This window comes from Rosa rugosa, chromosome 6 (assembly GCF_958449725.1).
Source record: "Rosa rugosa chromosome 6, drRosRugo1.1, whole genome shotgun sequence".
NCBI lineage: Eukaryota > Viridiplantae > Streptophyta > Magnoliopsida > Rosales > Rosaceae > Rosa > Rosa rugosa.
Genome location: NC_084825.1, coordinates 10,613,148 through 10,629,622, shown reverse-complemented (window position 1 = coordinate 10,629,622; position 16,475 = coordinate 10,613,148). Strand labels below are relative to the sequence as shown.

Here is a 16,475-nt window from a genome sequence, read left to right as displayed (position 1 = left end):
GTTCAAGAGAATCTCATTATGCCTCTCACCCACTTGCATTAGGTTGATCAACTTATTGAAGGTTGTGATTCTTTTGTTGTCATACTCCAGCCTATACTGGTTTGCTAGTATAACGCTGAAGTAGGAAAAGTGGAAAGAGTCTTGTAGATCATATCATCTTTTGTGATTTCCCTTCCACAGAAATTGAGACGTGCCTTTAAGCGCAACATGTCATTGTTGAAGTCATTGACCCTTTTATAGTCAAGCAAGCGGATTCCATTCCACTGAACGGCCAGTTCTGGGAGCAAAGTGTCATGAATGTTCCCAAAACGTCCCTTAAGGGCATCCCACAGTTCTTTGGGTGTCTTCAACTGAAGGTACTCCCAGCGTAGGCTAGGATCAATATGTGGCCTCAGAAACATTAAGGCATTTGCTTTCACCTTATTAGATAGTTCATCATCTTTAGGGTCGGTAATGGTGGCAGTGTAGTCTTTTGCCACAAAGGTAGTTTCCACATCGGAAACCCAACGATGGTACTCAAGTCCTTCCGAGTCCAAGATGTCAAATTCAGGTCGAGTTGGATCAGCCATCTACATAAACAAGAGAGAAGATATAAATTACGCAGTCATAAAGACATCCACGTAAATTATTTTCCAAAAATGTGAATTAGATTTCAAGACCAAGATTCGTAATGGTCACATTTTTTCTTTCGATGCTATGTGAAAATGCTTTATCACAGTAAGTGTGTATGGATAATGCGCATGAATTTTCATTATCATGGCAAAACGGAATTGATATGTTGCATTCTAAAATTAACCATAACACATGTAATAATAAAACATAGCATATATAAAAATAAGGTACATGGCATGCTCAAAAAATTCATAAATAAACACCAAAATATGTGTTACACATATTAATAGCAATAATATATCATGCGTAAAATAAAAATCACGAAACATGCTTAAAAATTCATAATAAAAATATAAGCAATAAAATATAAAGCATGCTTAAGCATAATTATATAAATAACAAGGCATGCTTAAAATGATCAAAATTATCTTAACTAAACATGCTTAATAACAAAATATAATAAAAGCATGAACAATGAAGTATAAAGCATGCTTAAAAATAGAAAACATAACTAAAATTCACATGCTTGATTAAAATCATAAAAACAAAATAAAGAAAACATACTTGATTTCGAGAAAACAAAACGATCCTAGCGCACGCGCGTGTTGATGCAGGCGTGCGTAGCGATGTTTTTTTTCAGCAGTGGGCTGGAGTTTTTTTTTTCGTCCCTTCTCTTTTTCTTCTTGCTGGGCTGCGTCACCAGTGAGGCCTGATTTTGTTTTTTTTTTTTTTTATCGAAGGGAGGAAGAAAGAAACTAGAAAAGTAGGATTTTGTTTCTTGGCTATTTGCTCTGAGCGTGCTGATAACGTGTAAAAGTAAAATGAGAATTGAAATTGGTCTACTCATTTCATTTCATAGTCCCATTATATAGGGAGAGAATTACAACGGAAATATCAATTACAATGATGACATTAAATGTTGATTGATCCGTGTAATTGTGCTGATTGATGGTAATCGCTGATTCCTTGATTCCTTCTCTGTCAGTCACTTTGACGAAGACACATAATATGTTTTTCCTTTAACAATATGGGCTAAGTTTAGAAATTTGAGGTGGACTAATTTTTAATATTTAATCTATTAAACCATAATTAAGCTACAAATTTATGTTTTTTCAAAATCTGTGGCAGACTGTAGCCCAACGGAGCCAGTGTGTAGCTATACCTTTGGCTGTAATGATTGCCGCACTTAATATTGGAATCATTTCTACATTTATATTTTTCTTTCACAGTGACTCATCATGTGTCTACTGTTTTTTCTTCTTCTTTTGGTCAATACTGTTTTCTCTTACATCTGGTCAAAAAGATGCATCAAATAGACTTGTTTCTTTTTCTGTACCACCACAAAACTTGGGTCTCAAGTTTCTTCACAGCGGCTCATGTCTCTACTGTCTCTTTTTTTTTTTTCCTCTTCTTCTTCTTCTTCTTTTGGTCATTACTGTTTTCTTTTACATCTGATCAAAAAGATGCATCAAATGGACATGTTTCTTTTTCTATACCTCCACAAAACCTAAGAACTTAAGTCTTAAGTTTCTTCACAGCGGCTCATGTCTCTACTGTCTCTTTTTTTTTTTTCCTCTTCTTCTTCTTCTTCTTTTGGTCATTACGTACTGTTTTCTTTTACATCTGATCAAAAAGATGCATCAAATGGACACGTTTCTTTTTCTATACCTCCACAAAACCTAAGAACTTAAGTCTTAAGTTTCTTCACAGCGGCTCATGTCTCCACTGTCTCTTTTTTTTTTTTCCTTCTTTTGGTCAATACGTACTGTTTTCTTTTACATCTGGTCAGAAAGATCCATCAAATAAGACTTTTTTCTTTTTCTGTACCTCCACAAAACTGAAGTGCCAAGTTACTTCCGAAGGCATTGGTACTATTGATAATTCGCAAAACTGTGGAAGAAATGCCATATCTAGGCATAATGGGTTTTATGTTGAATTTGCAGGGAATGAGCGAGGATGTGAGCATCAGCAAATTTTTCGATGAGGCCATGACGGTGGAACTGGCTCAGCAGGAAGCTGATATTCACCAGCAAATGATATGACTGGCTTCATGATATGGTGTCCACAAATCCATAGTCGAGAGAGGTTGTAGGCAATTTTAATAGGATGGAACAGAAACATTGAGGTCGTATGCCAAAAGAGAAATTATACAGTTGTAACTTCCGGCTGTCGCAACGCTTTCAAATTTTGTTGAAAAAAATGATGTGACCTACTAATGCAAAGATGCTGTATTGTGATATTTGCTACTATTTACTACAGATCCGTGAAAATCATTATTATTTTTTGTGCAGACTCTATTTCATTATTATCTTTCATTTATTTTCAGATATTGGACAAAGAAGGATCAATTGAACACTGCTTTTTGTTTTGACCTGATGATAACAAATAGGGCCTGTAGGAGTGAACCATGATGAATGAAATCATAATTTCATATACTACGAAATTAGGGTATTATTTCTGTGCTTCATGCTTAGAATTTCATGCATGTCAGACAATTTTTTTTAAAGAAATAATACATTGAAATATTAGCGATCAAAATCGCATAAGGGGGCATTTCAGATAAAAGTGGAAGCATATATAAGTTGAGAAGGGCTTGACCCTAAAGCTAAAGTAGAACAAACCAGAAGGTGTATTACACCAATGCTTTGTGCTTCTCCAAAACACCAACGCTTTGTGCTTGTACAAAACAGCTCCGAAACACCTATATAGAAACTAGTAAAAATTGAGGATAAACTCTCAGCCTCCCCAAAATAATTACTACCAATAAAACCATTGTCATGCCTTTCGTAATCAATTGCTAACCAAGTAATTAAAAATGAAGCCACTCCGAAGACTCTTTTAATGGAGCTATTTGTTTAGATTAAACCTAAAAAAAAAACATACTCTTCTGGACCTGGATTAGCAAATTTAGCACTCAGTTAGGCTTTGGCCGGCTAGGTGGGTTCTACCAAACAATCATCCACAAGTACTGACTTGAGTACTGAGCATTAGATATTATCTTATTTCATGAACACTATCAAACCTAAAGTGAAGAAAGATTCCTTAAAGAAACTTAAGCTGCATCAAAATTAAAGCAAATCCACTCTACTAATTGCCAGAAATAGATAGTTCATACAAACATGATTAATGCGGTTTATTTTTTTTAGTACAAGCTAGAAACTTAAGCTGCATCAAAATTAAAGCAAATTCATTCTACTAATTGACAGAAATAGATAGTTCACACAAAAATGACAAAACAAACCGCATTATTTTTAGTACTAGCTAGAAAGAGACCATTAGGTAGCAACACCATCCAAGATCTTAGCAACAACCTCTTTGGAATCCCTGAGCTTTTTGATGCTCTTAATCAGCTTCTCGCGCTTGGTGGCAACTGCTGGAGATTCCTCCAGCATTTTCTCAATCCCACCACCACAATTTGGTCCCATCAACTCATTCACAATCTCACTCTCCATGTCTTCGTTCACAAGTTTCGAAACACTCAACTGCAAATGCAAAGCCATACAATCAACAAGCCTTCTTAGAACAACTTTCCAATAGGCAGTCATCCTCATTTTCAAGTCAAAAGCCTGAGAGAGAACTTGAGAATACTGCCGAAGGTCTCCAACTTCAACTTCCCCAATACCCTCTACAGAGATCGTAGAGTCATTTTTAGATAACACCGCATGTACAAATGCGTCTTGTTGACCCATCAGCCTGCTCCATTCGGATACATATTCTGGATTACCTGTATAATCAGTCTTCTCCATTTCCACCATCTCCATCGTCCACTCAACTGACCTTTCTTTCATCCTTGTTATAAGATTATGGCCAGCTCTTCTGGTGCAAACCTGAAGCTGATAATAGTTTTCTGTATTATGCATTAACACAGACATAACCACTTCTTCAATATAACTCCAAACCCTCTCAACAAATCCAATAGGTATGCTCGAGATTCCCTTCACTTTTCCCTGCAAGATAACAAGAAAAGCATTGCGGGGAACAAAATTCGGAAGACTAATACCATTTGCTTCCTCCAAAATCTTGATCTCCTCTACTAAGAAGTTACTTTTTGGGTCACTTTCTTCACACTTGTGAAGTTGATCTGAGTACTGATTGAGCATCTTATTAAGCCGAGCAGTGCAATGCATGTGCTTGTCAGCAGGGAATTCATCAAATTCTCCTCTCACCAGAATTTTCCTAAGAGATTCTTTTGATGATCCGATGATCTGCATAAACGCGGTCATGGCTTCAGCAACAGACGACAGACTCTTTGGCATTTTGTTCAACTCCAAAAGACAAGAACTCAGCTTGTCATTTATCTTCTTGACAATGTCTGGCAAGTTTCTAGCTATGCTAGAAGCTTGAATCTGCACCAACTTTTGAGCCAGAACTGGAATTCCAACCACAGATTTGTCAATCTTGGACAGCAAAGGATGAGTTTTAAAAAGTTTTTGAGATTTAGCCCTTGCCTCCTCATAAGTTTCATCTCCAATTCGGTTCCTCACACAGACATAACCAAGACCAATACCAACATCATCTGCTGTAACCTTCTCTAATAGTCCTTCGGGCGCCTTATCAACCTTTGTGACCACAGCCAGAGTCCTATCACCAGCTTTATCCACACTCTGTGACATCCTGATGGATTCACAAGTTGTAAAATCAACAGTAGCAGACAACACATTGAGAATGATGCTCTCTTCAGGCTTGATATAATCCATGATCATGTCTTTGATTTGATCATAGATATCCTCGGGCTGACCATGAACAGGAACTCTAGTGATTCCAGGGAGATCAACCATAGTCAAATCCGGAACACCATTCTTTTTCACCAACAAAGTCAATGGGGTGTTAGAAATTCCCTTACCTCCACCAGCAATATCATTGGTGGCATTGACAATAGCATCAGCAATGTTGATCTCATCAGTGTGCTCAACTTTGCCATTGTACTCCAACTGGAACTCTGGTTCAGGACTAGAGTGGTGTTGAAGCCTCATTATAAGGGGTACCCTGGTACAGATACCTTGTCCACGTGGCAGGCTGATGCCGGCCAGGGATTCAAGGACGCTTGACTTGCCAGATGATTGGTCACCTACAACGACAATGGTGGGGAGCTGAATGCCTTCCTCCATAACCATGAGGCTCCTGAGCTTGTCAACGGCGTCAAGGAGAGGACGGATTTTGTCATTGTAGGATGACACTATTGGTGCTGCTTCAATGATGGCATGTTGTTCTACACATGATGATCCTTCACCTTCTGAAATGCATGAAAAATCTGTTTGCTTTGCTGCTCCCATCTTCTTGATGATCTGATGTATTGACTGAAAGAAGACTAGAAGAGTGAGATGGAGAAAGAGATAGGATGAGTTAATAGATAACAGAATACAAAGTAATGCATAACCATGAGGCTCCTGAGCTTGTCAACGATGCCAAGGAGAAGACGGATTTTGTCATTGTAGGATGACACAATCGGTGCTGCTTCAATGTTGGCATGTTGTTCTACACATGATGATCCTTCACCTTCTGAAATGCATGCTATATCTGTTTGCTTTGCTGCTCCCATCTTCTTGATAATCTGATGTATTGACTGAAAGAAGACTAGAAGAGTGAGATGGAGAAAGAGATGGGATGAGTTAATAAATAACAGAATACGTACAAAGTAATGTGTAAACAAAGTAGACACCTTTGGATTACCCAAAAAAAAAAAAAAAAGTGGGCACCTTTGGTTCTATTCTTTGTTTGGAAAAGTCATAAAGATGACTAGGAACAGTAGGGAGATGATTGAAGCTCATAGAAGCCCCGCCAATCCATGTGAATTGTTGAATCTGTTCTGCTAGGAAAAAGTGAAAGGTATACAAACAAAATGTTAAAGCAACATAGTACAAGAAAGTAAAATTAAAAGTAAATGGTAAAGCAAAAGAATCGAACCTATCAGCTGGTTTGGATTTCACGATCTTCGATCTTTTACATTGTAGAATTTCCTGCAAAATTTGTTATTTCATGCATCATAGTCCAATAAGTTATGACTTGAATAAAACTGCTGATACTTATATGATATGTCTTGTGATATTGAATCGTGATGTGCAGGTAACAAAATGATCCATTATGAAGGCCTTCCTATAATGAGGAGGACAAGAATCAATGGAAGTATGAAGAGGTAGCTGATTATGAAACAAAAGTATACTAACTCTCCGATCTTTTTATTTATTTTTTTTGTTGTGATAAGAAAAGACTTAAATTAAGTTAAAAGATGGAAGCCCCTAAGGCAACCAGAGGTTACAGAATCAAAGAGTTATTTTTTGCAGATACACCATCTTTGAATTGATGAGTTACTGTTGTAAAGAAATCCTAGTGCATAAAAAATAAAAATAAAAAATTGACCTGACAAGTAATGAAATCAAGCATATGCACAAGAACAAGCACAGAACTAATGTGGCTCGGCCTCTTGTGAGACCTACGTCCACAAGAAGAGTAGCTTGATGCTTACTGTAACAAGAACAAGGTATATGTTCTCATACACAAGTATACACCTCATTTCTATCTAGTCTCTATAACCCACAAGTGATTGGGAGAAAAAGAAATTAATCAGAATAAAAGATGAGAATGGTCCAAAAGCCTCTCCTTTTTTGAGCCTATGAGGTGCGTCTCCATTCATGATAGAACTCAATTCCAAAGGTAATGTCGCTGATGACCCATTATCGTCTGTCTTTGTCAATCGATAACCCATTATCTTAAAGCAATTAATGACGCAATGACTTCATCAGGGTACCTTTAAAGATGATGCCATCAATCAAAAACTGCGTATCATGCAAGGTCTCTCTTTTTCCACTTGAACAAGAGCTACAATAGAAACACATTGACTGAATGAGAAGTTTAATTAAAGATGACTAGCGTGCTTACCTATCTGTAGAGCATTTGACATCATCAAATAGTTGCAAGTTGCAACTTTGCCACTTATAAGAAGCATCAGTTAATTTCCAACATCCAACAGAAACATGGTGTACATATCTCTACCTATACCAGATGATGAATTTTCTGTTGCAGCAAAGATATTAATCTATAGCTAGATTTCTGATAAATTAATCTACACAGACCCTTACAGATGTGCAACGAGGAAGTCATTTACCATGGATGAAACAGCTATGTTTACATCCATGATACACTATCTTTCCAAACGTGAAGATCATGATTCCCTATGAAAGTTGGTTTGACCTCCAAACATGGGATAAATGATATTGTATTCCATCTGCAATTACATATTCACCATCTCATGTCTCAAACTTCTATCTGCAAACATTGGAAATGGTGTCAACGTAGCTTGTCTGATTGGTTAACCGGTGTTGTTCAAAATCGTACATAAGAATAGTGAATTTGGATAGTCTTCCAAAGGTGGCTGTTCTGCATGTTTTTGACAAATATATGATACATGATTGATTACAACTTCACAACTTGTCAGGTTCAAATTTTCTGTTGTGAGATTGAATTCTCTTTTGTCAATACACAGTTTACAATGATCAGTCAAGATAACCAAATAGTTAGAACCGCAATTCCATTGTGTAAAACCGTAAATGCATTTCTTTAGTCTTTCAGAAGTCTAAACACAAAGCAGGAATACATAGACCTTTATCTTCATTTGTTTTCTCACATATCCCCCATCTAATGGTGAAAAGCACGCTTCTTCTCTTACCTATTCAATGTGGATGTGAACATGTCTTAGCTGAAGAAGATACTCCGAGATGCAAAAAGGTGAAGAAATTAAAACAGCTGAATTCACTGTCTAATATTAGATAACTTCTCATTTCAACTTTTCATTAGACTAGAAACCTTGCCCGCGCTTTGCCGCGGAATTTATTGTTATCATTGAATTTGCAGATTGTTCATGAAAGTAATTGCTTGTGCAGACAGTTATACTATTGAGCTTGTAACACTACATATATAGCAACACTGAAATTTGCAGATTTGGTTTGATCTGATTGTGAGATTTTGGTGGATTCAGTATAACTTAATGAGTACATTGTACAGGAAAATGCAATGAGATATTACATGGACAAAGAGCTTCAATGATGAAGACCTGAGCTGTACTCATGGGGCTGAAGTTGCTTTGAGCAAGCCATCCCCATCAGCTCCTTCCACTTCTGAGATAACGACTCTGCCAACAAAAGCAAATTACCAGTCAGTAAGTACAATACAAACTATTACGATACCATACAATGTATAAAAGGTAGACATATTGATAGGTTTGACGACATAAAACCTACCAGTGGAGTTTAATCTTGAAAGCCATTTACACAGAAACAGAAATATGCAGTAAAACAGTGGAGTTTAATCTTGAAAGCCATTTACACAGAAACAGAAATGTGCAGTTAAACATAGATAGGTTTGACGAAATAAAACCTACCAGTGGAGTTTAATCTTGAAAGCCCTTTACACAGAAACAGAAATCAAGTCCATGAACTTCAGCTAAAACTTGCACAACCATGTTAATCACTTCGCTTCATTCTATCATGATACCCCCAAAAAAAAAAAAAAAAAAAATATCAATCTCATCAAAGATTCACAAATGAGCAACACCAACTGAGAGCAAATTCAAATTCAGTGTGAGCGCGATACAGTTTAGGAGAGAGAGAGTCACAGGAAGCCATTGAGTAATAGGTACACAACCTTCAAGATACAAAGCAAAAACATTACACATGGAATACAGTGAAATTGAAGCATAAACCTCGTAGTGTATTGAGATAGACCTGGGAGTGCCATCAAAGAGAAGAGGTGGGTTGAAAGTGGCATATCTGCCAATGCTTGCCTTAGCTCAACTAAATCAATATACTCACTTCCATCCTTGTCGTAGAATATAAATGCTCTCCAGAGATGTTCATCATTCTCCAATTTTTGCAAGTGAATTGTAACTGCTGCGAACTCTGCATAATCCAGAAATCCATTCCCATCAACATCAGCCTATGCAAAGAGAAGACAGAAGGCATTATTTTAATTGTTGAATAGATTGTATATATTAAAGATACATAAGCCGTTACATAATGTTAAAAATTTGTTAGAAGCAAAGCTATCGTGATTTTAGTTTTCAAATGAAATTAAAGCACACACCTTATCACTTCCATCAGCATCTTAACCTCTGCTTCAGCCAACTGCAAACCAACCTTTTGAAGACCAGTCTTTAATTCCTCATGAGTTACTTTGCCATCTTTATCAGTGTCCATCAATGTGAACATGTCCCTGATTACTTCTACTTCGTTAACAAAAGTGTTCTGCAATTCTTGCAGCATTTGATAGAAAAAGAAAATTTCACATAATCACATATTTTGTCAATCATATATCACTTGCAATAGTAGTCAATACTGAGACTCATAAACAGATGCTTACCCATAAATTTATTTATTACTGAGAACTGCTTACTACTGAAAACTGCTTGAGCCTAGGCTTTGCAATATCTCCTAATGGAAAATTTGGAGCTTTCTTTGTATTTTGTAACCATGGATGTTCTGTAATCACAAAAGGCAAGGCAAACTTCAGGTCACATATTTCATGAAATGAAATCATGTTGCAGATATATTTTAACCTCATAGCAGCAGAGACATGCACAGAACTCTTCTTTAAAGAAAAGTTTATATTACACCAATTACCACAAACAATTGGGGTCCTCCAGTATTGACAACAGAAGCTTTATAAATTTTCAAAGTTGTTTGGCTTGGCTGGGATTCTTTTAACTTGTACAGGAACTACACTGACGATTCTAATACAATTACAATAAAAAAAGAAGCAAATGTGGATTAATTACATATACAGAATGGAAATCTGTAGATGAGTTTTGTACAAAAGGAAAGTAGATGAAATAATTCAATTTTGGAAGTTAGGCTAAACTAAGCATGCAGGAACATAGGAGAGTTGTAAAATTGATTGTTTAGATACCTGCAGCTATATCTTTAGCTATATATCTATGTGCTAGTTTTCAAGTCAATCATCAATTTGTGCTAAAGTTGTTATGCAGATTAATAAGTGTGTGATGGATCATAATAAGAAAGAGTTGAGATTTTTTATATCAATGAAAAAAGGAAAGTGAGAATAACTATGAAATGATAAGTAAAGGAAAAGAAGATAACCTGATTGTAAAAAAAATAAAGCACCGACTGTCAACAGAGAAATTGATCTCCACCAGTGATAAGCGAAACCTGCAAGAAGAGTAAGTCAGAACAAATTGCAAATCAAGAAAACAAAAGATATGATAAGATTGAATGCAAAACGAAACAGGTAATGTAATATATATTTGATGTGATGGATAGAATTTCATATTCTCATGGTTTTGACTCTTATCATATTCAAAGCTAATAGTACCTGCAGATTCAGGTTAGGAAATATCCAACCATCAACTTAGTTACACTACTTCATCTTTTTTATTTGTAGACTAAAGATGCATAATATAATATTTTAAGTTTTTAACTGACATTACCATTCACAATTTTTCAAACTTAATTTAGAAGCAGATTGATAAACGAAAGATGTAAGAAATAGTTAATACTGTAGAGTAAGGCGATTCAGAATCAAAGAACATAAAGATCATGGTAATAAATTTATTGATTCTAATTTGTTTTCCATTTTTTATTCATTCCTGTGTCCCCAGTAGATTAAGTTGACATTTTAATGTACTGAGGTTTTAATCCATGATTACAGCAAGTCCAATAGTTTCAAAACAATTCAAGTTCTGATATCTGGAACATAAAACAGATTGAATGAATCAAATATGTAGATTAGTTCACCATATGAGGTTAGTTCACAATTTAGCTTATCATCTATCAATGCTTTAATGCTAAAAAAATCTTGGTAATGAGGAAGTAGCTTTGTTTCAATGATAAGCATGGTCCATGTCATTGCTGTAGATAACTAAGCCTGATAACCTTTCCAATTCCATGTTTATCAACAGCATAAGAAGCTGAGCATTTTCTTTTTGCTGATTAGATTGAAGTATTATCATTTACCTTCATTTTTCTTCCAAAGTTTTTCAATAGTTATCAAACAAATTTAGAATTACAAAACATGAAGAATGTAATAAAAAACTAAAGACAAATTATATAAAACTATAAAGAACAGAAAACAAACAAAAGAAAAAGCTGTCTTTAATAATCACTGAATATGAAAAAAGAAATTCATTTGAACGTAGAAGGAAAAGCATAAATTAAACAAAAGCACAAATTTAATACCTAAGCAACCTCAAAGGTATTCAAAGCTAAAGCACTTGTCTTCTGCTTCACCCAATGATCAATATCCTGCAAATTTCACTAAAATTAAAGAATAGTGACAGAACTAAAAAATAAATAAGAACATAGTTTTTTTTTTTTTTAAGAGATCAAACCTGTTCTATTTGCTATTCAAAAGGGAAACCACAAATTAATAAAGTAGATGATAGAAGTTGTTTCAGTAAGAGATCAAAGCTTGTTGTGTTGTGCTGATTAGATTAAGTTAAAATCTTACGGAGCCTTGATCGGTACTCATGTTGATAGGTAATCCCGATGTTGGCGAACAGAAGGGTGATGTTGATGGAGGCTTCCCGAAACCAGAAAGTAGTGGACATGTGGCTTACATATCGATGACTCTAGGGTAAAATTGTAATCCTAGAGCCAATCCCTTTTGGGTACTGTTTGAGAAATCTGGAATGATCACGGAGCTTCTTTTTGTCTGGAATTCACTTCTGATCTCTCTCTTCTTCTTCTTCTTCTTCTTTTCCTTCTTCCCCCGTGCTCGACAAACAACAAAATCCGAAAAGGAAAACGATTTTATCAGGTCTAATGTGAAATAGAAACCCAAACTCCATCAAAAGAGACCCAAACTCTGTCAACCTTTGATCGATAGCCATACCTGATAGTCTAGAAGAGTTAACGCTATCAAGAAGAACCCACTCTACCAAACTTTGATCGATCACCAAACCCGACAATCTGGAACAGCGAATGTCGGTATAGATAGAGAGGCCTCTGTCAGTGTAAATAGAGGCTCCCAGACTTTGTAACCGAAAATTAGACTGGTACATAGAAGAGAGGCTTCCAGATTTGTGGATAGAGGCTTCTAGATCGGCGAAGCGCATAAATTCCAACAATCGGCTTGGCTCGGCTCGACCACAGTAAACGGCTTATAAACAGTAAAATGGCTTATGAACAGTCAACTGATGTTTTATATATAGTAAATACTAGATACAGTTTCCCGCGCTTTGCTGCGGGAGTTAATATGATACTAATAAAACTGAAATTGATATGAAACTGAAATTGATATGAAACTGAAAATGAAGCAGACAAAAGTTTTGGAAATTGAAGTAAAGATCTAATCTAAGAGGGAGTGCAAGGAGTCTGAAAGGAAGTTCAGGCAAAGTTCAGTTGGTAGTGTTGTTCAGTTGGATGCGAAATTGTACTCAAGGACTCCAACTGAACTTTGGTTGAACTTCCCTTGAAACTTCTTGAATTTCTCCTGGACTCCAAATAATGTGCATATTACGCGGAAATTTGTGCTTCCGTGAGCCACAACCAAAACAAAACCATTATTAAAAGCAGAGCCATTATTAAAAGTATAAATGAATAAATAAGGATATAGATTGAAAACAATTGTTTTTTGATAATTGAAGACCAAAATTGATCCCAAACCCAAAACTGATCATTGTAGTTGTGCTTCATTATTTTCATCAAAATCTGACCTCCAACCTCTTCCAACCAATTACTGAAATCGCAAACTCCACAACAAACAATATCCCTGAAACATGAACACCCATATCTGATTCTACCAATTTCTTATTTCAAGAACAACAACTCATCATTTCCTTCTCACAAATATGCACTACTGTTATAAACTTCAAACCGTAGACATGGAAACCATAAAGAACATGAAACCTCAAAATTCCAACTTCTAAAATCCTAACCACAACTGAAAATTGATTATATCATCTTCTAGAACTCGATCAGTAACATTGCCTTAAAATCCACCACAGTAGTTTATAAATAAATAAAAAAGAGCAATTTTTCTGCTATCAAATGTTTCAATATTTGCAGAACATCAAGTAAATCCCCAAACCCAATCGCCAAACACCAATGTTTTGAACTCAAACAACTAAAAGCATCCCTTATTTCATATGCAAATCAAGAACATAGCAATTAATCAAGAACATAGAATAAGAACAAAAGGTAATACCTAATTAAGTCGATGCTGGATGCGGCAAAATCCAATCAACAAAGCAAAAACAGGAAGATACTCCAGTCCACAATACTGAAAACTGCGAAACCAACAGAGACACTATTCAAATTCATAAAGTTTGGAATATCTGGCTTGACATTTTAAATTAATTTGGTACCTCACAATTTATTTTTGACCACAAATAAAACTAAAAGTATTTGAATTATATATATCCAGGGGCACCATCTCTGAGCAAAACCCAATATTTACCTTAGTTATTTTGACTAATCATTGAATTAAACAATTGATTCATGGCTTTTATTGTTCAATCATTAGTTATTGAATTAATCCATAGGGCTGGGTCTCTCTCTCTCTCTCCATTTGGGTTACACACTGAGAGTGCAGCAATTAACTTATTTTGATAATATTTTAAACGTCAATCACTCTGGTGTAGACCGAAAATAAAAACCTTACCTTCAATCACTGAAATCCGAAACCCATCAACACTTCTGTTTTCTGCAACCCAATTTCAAAAAACAATACAAACAATCAATAACCAACAATATAGATCCTTGGCTTTATTCAGAATCTTAGTTATATGAAAATAATGAAGCACAACTACATCAATTGAATGAAAAAATTACAGCAATATTGAAAAAAAAAAAAGGGGGGGCACTGATTATATGTGTAACCCAGCCCTTGCGAAACCAACTGACGAAGAATAAATGAAACAAATTAGAAGCGATGGTCCCTCACCTGGTTGATCTAGGACGATTATCTTCAAAACCCAAGCACGATTGGTTTAGTTGTAGCAGATCACCTACCCAAACACAATTATCCTGAAACCAAAGATAAACCAAACTGTTAAAAATGGAGTCAGGAGAAGAAATGAAGACACATTAATAAAACAATACCAGAAAATAGAAATTTGGTAGATACACCCCCCTAATCTCAGTAAAAATTTAATCTTCACTTTACCCTTTTCTACTGGAAAAAAAAAAACTGTGCATCTTCTTTCTCCGCTTCTCCTCACTATCTCTCTCTCTCTGTTGCTCATGCTTAACTCAAGTCACATGCTCTCCATTGCTGCTTTCTGACTTTTAGTTCTTGGAATTTTAATTACACATCTACCTAGTGTACTTCATAGTTTCTTCATGACCAAAGACCACTTTAGGTCCCCTTGACACTGCTTTTGTAGGAAGAACTTCTGTTTTATAAGCTTCTCAAGTGCATTTCTACAGGTGCTTTGTTAAAAAGCATGTAACACCTCAGTTACTTTTGTGAAACGCTACCAAAAACACTTTCAACTCTCAAATTAGCAAAAGCCAAAAGGGCTATGGGCATGAATAACTCTCCCTATAACCCTCCTCCATTTAATGATGTTTACTTTTGGTCTAATTTATTTAAAGTCCACCTCTGAACCACACCAACTTTTGGTTATGGTCATTAATCCCTGGCCTTTCACCCCTATTTCTCTTTGGTATTGTAATCTGGGTCTCTCTCTCTCTCCATTTTGGTGAAGCATGAAGACGGAGTGCTACAGAAGGAGTAGTTACAATAAACTAAGCAGCTTGGAAAGTAGTGATGATGAAGAAGATCAAGACCAGAAGAGTCCAATTTTTGAAAGTGATTAAGCCAATATCACTTTCACAGTGCAATTGAGCCAAACATCTCACAATGATGTTCATACAATATTCCAAAAAAAAAAAAAAAGAGATAAATTGAAAGACTGATTGCAAAACAATTGACCAAGACTGATTGCAAAATCGTTGCAGATATATTCAATAAAAATCAAAACTAACCCAACTTTGATTCACACCCATACCTCTTATCCTGCTGAAAGATCCCCCCCAAACCGGATCCAAACCTTGCTATCGACCTCTACTTCGCTGTCAGTGTTTCTGTCTCTCCCTTCTCCTGTTGAAAGATCCCTCCCAACAAAATCGTGCTGACTTAAATAACAGTGAAATTCTTCCCGTTTCCCTCTTCTTTTTCTTCTTCTCCTTCTCCTTCTTTTCTTTTCTTTGCTTCTGTTTCAACAAAATCCCAAAAGAAAAAACGGTTGTATTTCGATCTAATGAAATAGAAACCCAACCTCTATCGAGGGCTAAAGAGTTGATCATCGGTGTACAGATGTTGCTACAGAAGAGAAATCAAATCCCAAAAACAATGCAAACAATCAACAACGACCGATCAATCATCCGAAGACCAGATTAAGAAAAAAGAAAAACTCACCAACGATGAACTTTAGCCAAACCGTCAAACCCAAGGACTGAAATCGCCTTCCGCAAGAGAGCGTTTTCAAAGATCTATAATTGAAGAAACTGAACAAACGAAAACGGCAAAAGCGTCGCACAACAACCCTATCCGACTAACACCAAAACTGTAATTCAGAATAAAACAAAGGGCAAAACCGTAACTCCATTTCAGGCCCTTATGAACAGCGGGTTCAGCTTTAGATGTATGTATAATAATAATTCAAATTTCGTTTTCCGTTTCTACTTCCTATATATTTTGTCCGAGAATAAAATCTTGAGAGAATAATGTTAAAAGTTACCATTTTAAAACTGGTTTAGCAGCATTAGAAATATGGGACCTGACAATGGAACAGACAGTACGTAGATGGTATACATGCTTCCTGACTATGAAACATCAACTGATAAATTATTAAAATCCTGGCTAGGAATGAAACAGCTGGGCCTCTAAAAATGACTCCAGGATTCAAGACT

General features: G+C 35.9%; 2 protein-coding genes across 19 annotated transcripts; both read right to left on the bottom strand.

The window, feature by feature from the left end:
- Positions 1–3,680: 3,680 nt before the first annotated feature.
- Positions 3,681–16,192, bottom strand: LOC133714674 (dynamin-related protein 4C-like). 18 transcript variants are annotated; one of them, XM_062140846.1, is made up of 20 exons: positions 15,982–16,192; positions 15,572–15,776; positions 14,503–14,585; positions 14,221–14,262; positions 13,765–13,846; positions 12,067–13,329; positions 11,796–11,861; positions 10,701–10,769; positions 9,964–10,082; positions 9,688–9,848; positions 9,330–9,540; positions 8,987–9,249; positions 8,632–8,737; positions 8,210–8,275; positions 7,689–7,875; positions 7,358–7,428; positions 6,517–6,569; positions 6,309–6,418; positions 5,990–6,175; positions 3,681–5,909 (listed from the first exon to the last, which is right to left on the bottom strand). In XM_062140846.1, exons 18-20 carry the CDS (start codon positions 6,378–6,380, stop codon positions 3,888–3,890), a joined length of 2,280 nt encoding a protein of 759 aa, XP_061996830.1. In that variant the 5' UTR covers positions 6,381–6,418; positions 6,517–6,569; positions 7,358–7,428; positions 7,689–7,875; positions 8,210–8,275; positions 8,632–8,737; positions 8,987–9,249; positions 9,330–9,540; positions 9,688–9,848; positions 9,964–10,082; positions 10,701–10,769; positions 11,796–11,861; positions 12,067–13,329; positions 13,765–13,846; positions 14,221–14,262; positions 14,503–14,585; positions 15,572–15,776; positions 15,982–16,192; the 3' UTR covers positions 3,681–3,887. The 18 variants fall into 18 exon arrangements, with proteins under 18 accessions (XP_061996830.1, XP_061996837.1, XP_061996840.1 ...); XM_062140853.1 differs by adding an exon at positions 10,224–10,333 and having other exon boundaries at positions 6,517–7,875; XM_062140856.1 differs by adding an exon at positions 10,224–10,333 and having other exon boundaries at positions 6,517–7,875; positions 9,688–9,816.
- LOC133716205 (calcium-dependent protein kinase 10-like) lies at positions 8,646–9,866 on the bottom strand. Its single transcript, XM_062142923.1, has 3 exons — positions 9,696–9,866; positions 9,330–9,540; positions 8,646–8,737 (listed from the first exon to the last, which is right to left on the bottom strand). The coding sequence occupies exons 1-3, from the start codon at positions 9,864–9,866 to the stop codon at positions 8,646–8,648; spliced, it is 474 nt and encodes a 157-aa protein (XP_061998907.1).
- Positions 16,193–16,475: the final 283 nt, after the last annotated feature.

Coding starts and splice junctions, on each gene's coding strand:
- LOC133714674 (XM_062140848.1), bottom strand. CDS start 6,380: ATGAGCTTCAATCATCTCCCTACTGTTCCTAGTCATCTTTATGACTTT. Junction 6,176..6,308: donor AACAAAGAATAGAACCAAAG/GTGCCCACTTTT, acceptor GTCTTCTTTCAG/TCAATACATCAGATTATCAA. Junction 5,910..5,989: donor ACAAGCTCAGGAGCCTCATG/GTTATGCATTAC, acceptor GTCTTCTTTCAG/TCAATACATCAGATCATCAA.
- LOC133716205 (XM_062142923.1), bottom strand. CDS start 9,866: ATGCTGCAAGAATTGCAGAACACTTTTGTTAACGAAGTAGAAGTAATC. Junction 9,541..9,695: donor AGGTTAAGATGCTGATGGAA/GTGATAAGGTGT, acceptor CTCTTTGCATAG/GCTGATGTTGATGGGAATGG. Junction 8,738..9,329: donor CTCTTTGATGGCACTCCCAG/GTCTATCTCAAT, acceptor TTTTGTTGGCAG/AGTCGTTATCTCAGAAGTGG.